This window comes from Pinus tabuliformis, chromosome X (genome assembly GCF_031772625.1).
Source record: "Pinus tabuliformis cultivar Carrire ecotype Pingquan chromosome X, CPIR1, whole genome shotgun sequence".
Classification (NCBI taxonomy): Eukaryota; Viridiplantae; Streptophyta; class Pinopsida; order Pinales; family Pinaceae; genus Pinus; species Pinus tabuliformis.
This window is the reverse complement of record NC_142308.1, coordinates 1,262,509,292-1,262,518,272: the sequence shown is the minus strand read 5'-3', so window position 1 is coordinate 1,262,518,272 and position 8,981 is coordinate 1,262,509,292. Positions and strand designations below refer to the sequence as shown.

The 8,981-nt window shown below is 34.9% G+C and overlaps 1 protein-coding gene across 1 annotated transcript; it reads right to left on the bottom strand.

The window, feature by feature from the left end:
• Positions 1-508: 508 nt before the first annotated feature.
• LOC149144587 (F-box/FBD/LRR-repeat protein At1g13570-like) lies at positions 509-1,539 on the bottom strand. Its single transcript, XM_089452197.1, has one exon. It carries the CDS (start codon positions 1,499-1,501, stop codon positions 509-511), a length of 993 nt encoding a protein of 330 aa, XP_089308323.1. The 5' UTR covers positions 1,502-1,539.
• Positions 1,540-8,981: the final 7,442 nt, after the last annotated feature.

Below are 8,981 nucleotides of genomic sequence, written 5' to 3'. Positions count from 1 at the left end.
ACCCAGAATTATCAAGTGCAAAAAGAGTTGACAAACATATCCGGTGGGAATATTCGATGGTGCTTGCTCGAGGAGAAGATGTGGATGTGGTGCCTACATAGTCATAGAACTGGAGAAATACTTTCACTTCTGGTGGGAAGGGGGAAGGCACAAATAGTAAAGATTATTGCACTATGGGGAGTACTTATTGCTGCAAAATGGCTAGGATTGGATCACATACAAATCTACAGTGATGCAAAGGGAATAGTAGATTGGGTGAAATGATATAATAATTCCAATCCTCCCATATTAACCAATTGGATGAAACACATCATGAAGTTGGTAAGCACATATCATCATATAAATTCTGATCACATTTACAGAACTAGACAGCAGACTTGCTATCAAAGAGAGGTATGATGGCCTGTAGTTTTTTTTGGATAATGCGAGGAATTACAAGGCAATGGAATGAGGAGAACACTCTTGACATTTTGTAGGTTAAAAAATAGTTTTTTTTGTATTTTGGGCATTATAAGGAAATAGCTAAGATCCATAGGATTAAACAGCAAAAAAAGTATTGTATTTCTGGAACTCTCTCTACTGAAACTTGAAGCGTCGCCGCATAACCAAAATCCAACCACAATTCAGCAACATTGCTCCCACCCTGCATTTTAATTTTAAAGACTATATATGAAAGTTCGTGAAACAACACTCCATTTATTCTCAGACGACGTATCATCTCCACCTCCATATCCAGAGTTGTAAGCTTCGGACAGTTTAACGTTAAAACCTCTACATCCACACAAAAGGCTTCGTTATACATAGTTAAATGTGTAAGATTGGGAGCGGAGATAACAGGCTTCCTTAGGCCAACGTATTGTAATAAGCTAAGATTCTCAAGGAACGGGGTATGAGAGATAAAGCCGGCGAGAGAATCATCTGTGAACTCCATCTCTGTGAAGGAGCATGTAATGAGATGGTTGAATCCAGAGAAATGGGACGGAAGATGCGTAAGGTTGTACTTCGAAAGCTTGAGAGTAATGAGACGAGTGCATGAAAAAAAGGCTGGCGGGATTTGCCTATCGGGACGGGAATCATCGGAATCGTCAGGATAATGGAAATAGTCACTGTCATCAGGGTAAATCCAGAGAGTCAGGTGTTGGACATTCCTACAGGCTGCGTATCTCACCCATTGCCATACGCTTTCCCGATTAAACTGCAGAGAGTCATTATTTGTAATGTTTTGGAACAAATGAAAAGCCTCAATATCTGGCGAATGCAACAGAAGGAGGTTGGAGATTATTTTCTCCACCCTTGCAACAGAGAGTGGATCTGGATCTGGGTTAATATTGGGCAGAAGAAGAATGGGAGAGAGAGTGAGTTGGGGAATTTGGGTGTAGAGGAATCGCCATCTCTTCGACAGAACGGAGCATCCGACGGCTTCTCTGATTGGAATTTTAGAAAGGATGAGACCAAGCAATGGCTCTGGAAGGGTTGAAAGTATATCTGCAGCTGGCGGCATGATTGCAATTGACAAACCTAAGAGCAAGTAGAAATGAAGGGGATTTCATGAACAGGTAAGAGGAAGTAGAAATGAAGTTGCAGGACAGAAGGAAACGTGTCGTTTACTATTAATGCATGCATTCGATTTTCTGAAAAAGGAAGATGGATTACCTAATGTAGTTGTCTATAACGAGACTTTTTGAAAGTTTTTTGGCAGGTTTTTCCGGTCGAAATCCGGTAGGAATTTATTGGAATCGCAAGTTTGATAGCTAGTTTCTGCACAATGAAAGCGTCCCAGGGGTTTTTCAGGGTGCTGAATCCAAATATGCAGTTAAAAAACCATTTTAACTGCAACAAATCAAGATTTAACCTCAATTTCTTCCGCCGGAATCAAGATTTAACCTCAATTTCTTCAGCCGGATTCCGTCACCGGAATCTCCAAAAAATCGCATTATAGAAAACTCCTTACCTAATCAATTTGCAAATGCTTACACACTATGAAGATGTCAGTGGAGTTAGTAGATGTATTTTGAATTTTTGCAGTGGGAAGATATAATTAATAAGAAAGCAAGTTTTATCAGGGTTTTGGTGTTTGGAATAGATTTACAAGATTTTTACTAAATGTTATCAATGTGTGTGTTTTTGCAAATTTTAATATAAAGTTTTTGTTTTTTTTACAAATTATAATTAAAGTATTTTGTTTTTCTTAATAAATAAATTTCCTTCTTTCCTTGAATTTAAGAGAGATATATATAGTATAACATATTTCATATTTCAAGATAACGTCATTGAGGCTTGAGCCTAGCTGGGACTTTATCATTAAACCCTCCAATCATTTGGAATACACTCAATTGACCTCTCTCTATGTTTTTTTAAGTCTATATGATGGGGAAGGTGAATATGTGATTAGTTATTTAACATTGAAAATTTGAAAATTAAAGCTAGCATACCTTTAAGTGGGGACAAGAACATACAAGATAAGATAATAGAAGTTTGATATGTTATAAAAGAATAATAAGGTATTTTTTTGGATAGTATCTTGTGGTTTATTATATTTCATTGATAATTTAGGGTTTAATTATGTTTTATAAATGTTTTGGAGTTTAAATCTTTTATGGATGTACCTTTTATTTATGGTTTTTTAAGTTAACTAATTTCTTCACTTTAATATTTCTTTCTGGTTATAGTTATTAGTAGAGTAGAGGAAGAGAGAATACAAGAGAACCATTAAGATTTAAGTAGTTCCATGTAGCTCCATGTATGTGCAACTTGCAACCTTACAACAAAGTAATGTCACTGGTTCTTCCTTCTACTATCATGTATAAAGTAATGTTTGAAACTTAAAAGAAAAGACATTAATGATCCCTTCTTATTATAACCAGATGTTTTTCACGTTGGGGTGTGTGTCATTGAATCAAAACTAACTTTGGATCCAACATATAAGAATATGCAAAAAATTTAATACTATACAGTAAGATGTTTATTACTTACTAATTAATAACCTAATATGTCAATTATAAGAAAATACTAACCTAATTTACAAGAAAACACTGACACACATTTTGCTTCCCAATTAGACTAAAATTATGTTTTTATAAGAAAAACGATAATTAGGTTTAAGTATTATATATTGAAATAATATCTGAAGCTTTGAAATTAGTGGATACCTTAGAACCTGTTTTTTTTCAAAGGAACTTAGATATAAAAAGAGGTTGAATTTATGCATTAATGTTTGCATGAGATGTATGCATTTGAGTGATCACTCTTTCCTTTAGCCATATGCTTTCTTCAAGCAATAATTTGTCTTAAAATATCCACAAAATTAAGGATCCCCACTCATATATCATATTATTTTAAACTTGCAAAAGTCTATCACATGGTTGTTTATATGTCTATGAATAAAACAATATAATTTGAAGTTGTATGGTTTTTACTATTTTCAATTAATTTCTAATAAATAAGATAGAAAAATAACTTTTAATAAATTAGATAAATAAATAAAGAATAAAGAATTCAAGACACATGGTTGTTTATATGTCTATGAATAAAACAATATAATTTGAAGTTGTATGGTTTTTACCATTTTCAATTAATTTCTAATAAATAAGATAGAAAAATAATTTTTAATAAATTAGATAAATAAAAAAAGAATAAAGAATTCAAGAAATGATAATTATATTAAAAAAATAAAAATACCTATTATTATTTAATAAAAAATCATAAAATATAATTTAAAATTATTTGATTTATATTATTTTTAACTAAAATGTAATAATAAATGAGATATAAAATAAAAAATAATTAAAAACAAAACAAAACAAATCTAAAGATTTAGAAAATATTACATCCATACCAAAAGAGCAAAAATAAATGTGGTTTCAAACTTGCATCATTATTAGTGATGAAATTACATAACTTTAAACTAAACTTCATCATATTGAAAATATGGTTATGGATAATATTAATCTTGTATATATAAGTGTGAAAACAACTCCATGATATATGAGTGAGTAGTATAAAAAATTTGGAAAATGTGATGGCTAAAATTTTTAAATTTAAATAATAAATAAAATAAATAATAGTGAAATAAATAAAATTTTAATCAAATTTAATGATTTAAATTTTTATTTTTTTTTCATAAATAACTTTAATGTAAAAAAATTCTTTACATTTTATATTTCATTTTCAAACTTCAATTTTTATGCTCAAAATTAATAAATTTATATTAATGGCCTTAATGTGAAAAACCCTTTACTCTTTTATTTCACTTTCAAATTCAATTTGTTTTCCCAATTCTATCGTTCAAAGAATAGTGGGTTTACATTAAAATGCATATTTCTCAACAACTTATGCACCTAGTAATTGATGTCATTATTCAATAAAATGAAAATATGCTAATGCTGGCATGTTCTTTTGAGTAGGTAAAGGTTGAGTTACCAAATAGTATAGTATAGTTTATTGAATTTTTTTGTATTTAAATTAATTTAATAGTTAAAATTTAAATTTTTTTTTATAAAAAAAATAGAGATAGATATTAATCAAACTTATATGTGAATTTGTGATAAAAAGACGATAGAGTGGAGTCAGATAGGATGTTGTTTTGTAATTAAATAATTGTAGAAATTATGTATTATATTCCTTTCATCAAAGTGCCCCTGCAACCTTGGAAGTGTGAGTCTCTCTAATTAGTTGTAGTTGTTCACCTTTAGGAATGTGTAACTTATCTAGCCTAGATAAACCATCTTGGAGATGGTAGTCAACTTTGTTGTCACCATCAACCATTGATAACCCATCAAATATTGAACAAGATTCATAGTGATAATGCCTCATATATCCATGCATATAACCATAATAGAAACCTTGAAAAATCAACCATAATATCAACATAATAACTAGTACATGTGATCATAAATCACAATAGGGAAAATAACTCATATTAACATATGCAAATGCCAACCAAGTCAGGGACTTCCTCATACCACTTGACCATAAATTGGGCTTAACCAAATCTCTCTTTCAGCCAATCGCCCCTACACCATATTCCACGCATGAATGTGGAATCATATGGGTTAAACCAAAATATAACCAACAAGGGCTTCCAGAGGCCAAACCACCTCAACCCTCAACCCTCAAGCAAAGTGATTTCACCTAACCGGTCCAAAAATCACTAATACCAACCAGATTTTTCTCTTCCCAAGTTGTCGAGGGATTTAGGGACTCTTATCTCAACCCATAGCCTTCAGGGACCCAACTTGTTACAGGGCTCCAAAGAACTACCTTCTTAACCCATAACCTCCAAGGACCCAAGTTATTTTAGGGCTCCAAAGATTCTATCCCAGCCCACAGCGATAAGGAACCTGATAACCAACCAAAAATCCAAATGGGAAACTGACTACATCATGGCTATCCAGGAAATGGCAAGGCAAGGTTGAAACCACTATCAATTCAGGCAAATATACATGCCAATGAAAACACATAACCAAGGAACCACAAGCATGTACCATGCATCCAAAAATCGTCAAGGAAATCACAAATGCAACCTCTTACCTACAAATTATCCTTTGTTGTAGTTGTTGATCCAAGCTTCTCTTCGGCTACCCACTAATTCCTTGTTTGTCCTTGCTTGCTTTCTTCCAATCCAAGTGAATGCTAGAATACTCTAAGTGTGCAAGAGTGTAAGAGTGTCTAAGGAGAGAACCAAAACTGAACTAACAAAAGCTGTGAATTGTTTCTCTGATGCATTTTTATCATTGAGGTCCCATTTTCTTTCATTTTCTTTCATTTTCTTTCATTTTCCTTCATTTTTTTTCTCTAATTTCCCTTGCACGCATATTTGTGTCTCTTCACCTTCCTTTTCTCCTATTTTGCTTTATTTCTCATCATTAAATGCCAATTATTGTCTCTTTGTCTTTTCCAATGCCTTTTCCAATTTCCATAGTCATTAAAAAACCACAAGTATGCCCATTATAATGTTTACCTGACATTCAACTTGGAATATGTGTCCCATGACCTTGGTTTTATTTTATTTACATAGAAAATCAATTAGTTTTTATTACAAACCCTTCCCCATTGGGGGAACATATTCCTCAGTGTTTTATGATGCTTATAACCAGCAAAATCATGTTTCCCATGGAGCTTTATAACACAACTTGATGCAACATTTACAACATACCAACTACTGAGAAATCATGACCATCATATTACTTATTGGAGCTTTATAACACAATTCATTGCAATATTTACAACATACTAATTATTGGAGCTTTATAACACAACTCATTGCAGTATTTACAATACACACACGCACACACACACATATCTATATATAAAATACATATATCAAACACAATTTCTCAACCAACAGACAAGAAATCATACAAGGACTGCATCTAATCAACCATCTCCCATGTAGCTTCATCGGGCCCAAAGTGCTTCCACTACACTTTAACTTGCTCTATTACTTGATTCCAGAGCGTGAGTTGTTTTTGCTACAAAATGAACTGAGTTTATGGCTATAACTCTCCCTCTCGTGCCACCTACAATATAGACCAATCAATCACATGATCAACATCCTAGACATATATCTTAAGCAATGAAACATGGAAAACATCATGGACTTTCACTGTTGGCGATAATGCAAGTATGTAGGCCACTGATCCAATCCTCTCAAGGATCTTAAAAGTCCCATAATACCGAGGTGTCAGTTTGTCACATGATCCAATCCTCAAGGAGCTCCTCTTGGGCTTGATGCGCAAGTACACATGCTCCTCAACTTGAAACTCCTTGAATTCTCTATGTTGATCTGCATAAATCTTCTACCTGTCCTGAGTTGCCTTTAAATTCCTTTTAGTAACGTACATTTCTTGCTCCATCTCAATCAACATATATGATCCAATCAACACCGTGTTCATAGTTCATTCCAGTTGATGGGAGTATTACAACTTTTCTCGTAAAGAGCCTCAAATGGACTCATCTGCAAGGATTCCTAATACCCATTATTTTATGCAAACTCTACCAGTGGAATATACTCCTCTCACTTCCTCTAATGGTGCATGACATACATCCTCAACATATCCTCAAGAATAATGCTCTTAATGATCTAAGCCCCTTCAAAATATGCTCAAAAATCAAAGTGCTCAAATTCTCCCAAAACTAGTGCCAAATCATAGATATCATTGTTCTAATTCCAACGACGCTTAAATCATAGATATCATGTTCTGAAGTTTTTGACAAATAGTAAAAAATTCAACTTGTATGTTTGACTTGGTAGGGACGAATGCCATGTGGAATTTCGTATGCTGACATGGTGCTGACATTAACAGGGTGACTGTGCAGTATGATTCTCAAACAAGCCAATCTCGTGAGGACAAATTTTCTATTGGTTGGTGGTGATTGTGGTTGGGCCAACCATAAGCCACCACATGGCCGAATTAAGGGTTTCCACGTGGCCCTATGGAAGGTCACAATGTGGCTTAGTTTTCGGCGTCAAATTTTTTTCTTATGGACTGACCGACCTCCCCGAGGTTTAACCCTGTGACCTCCGGCAGCACAAACCTTCGTTCCACCACTACACCATGTGTTGGTTCTTATTATACACAGGCTAACATTTTTATTTAAGGTTATATGTTGTCATTGTTGGGAAGGGGAGGGGCAGGGGGGGGTGTGTCGCCATCCCAGCCCCGAGTCTTATGGCATATCACACAACCATGGAAAAAGGAGAGAGGGGTGGGGTGCAAACCCCTGGCCCCTGGTTCCCTTGACTAACATGTAACCAACAACAGTAGGTGGAGAGATGTCCGCGTTGAACTCACAATCTCATTAACTATCATATGACCTACAACGGGGACCGACGGGGTGTGTGGCCTCTAGCTCGCGCTCCCCAATCACATGGTTGCCATACGACCAACCCAGGGGTAGAAAAATGGGGCGTGCGACCCTATTGGTGCAACTAATCATCCGATAATTTGCACCATAATCGGTGGGTTTCGTGGTTGATATCACCACCTTGTTTTGCGAAATTGTCGTTGTGCAAGGCCGCCAAAGTCCAGATTCATTGCCAATTTTGAAAAAAGGTCGATTTTGCAAAACAGTTAGCAGAGAAATGAAGGAGACCTAACTTGGTCATTTTTCAACCTTTTTGATTCCAAGAAGAGCCTACGCAGGGGTTTTTGGATGTTTTGGATACATTAGCAGTGTTATTTTTGCAATTTGAGCATTGTATGTTGATGTGATTTGAGATTTGAGCATACAATTTAAGGAGCCAACACTGGAAGCTCGACCCGGAGATGTAGCCTAGGAGGGGTGAACTTCGTCATCAAATTGTTGTTTTGTGATGTTGCTTGTTGTTTATTTTTCACTATTTAAATCTGCAAAACTTAACTTAGTTTATATGCTTTTGCAATATTGATCCATTGCCCATAAGACATAAATTAGCTTGTAAATCTTTACAAGAAACCTTCAATTTTAATTTCAGATCAGTTTAGTATTAGAGCATGGTTGTTTTGAAGGTTTGACAGTTTTTGAAGAGTTTTCTTGAATGATTACAAGGTCTAAATTGAGAACAGGAGAAGGAGTGCTTGAAGAACCAAACCCTCAAATTGGTTCAAGGAGGTCACAAACTCGACAAACTCCACTAGTCATGGCACATGAAGAAGGATAGGAGCTGATGTCTGAGGATGAGAGAGCTTTTAGAAAGGCTTTCTATGATATGTCTGAGATGGTGAAAGTGTTGTACAATGAGAGGACAACAAGGTTGCAAGGAGAAAGTTCTAATCATCTAAAAGGTAATGGTGGTGATGGGAGAAAGCTTCCACCTCCACCTCCTCCTTCACCTCCATCTACACCTCCATCTTCACCTCCTTCTTCACCTCCTTCATCTCATAGACCTACTCCTCCTCCATCTCCAAAAGGACATAATAAGTCTCCTTTGATTAAGTTTGATGTGAAGTTTGAATTGTCTATGTACAATGGGGAAGTAAATGCTGATAAGTTGGATAATT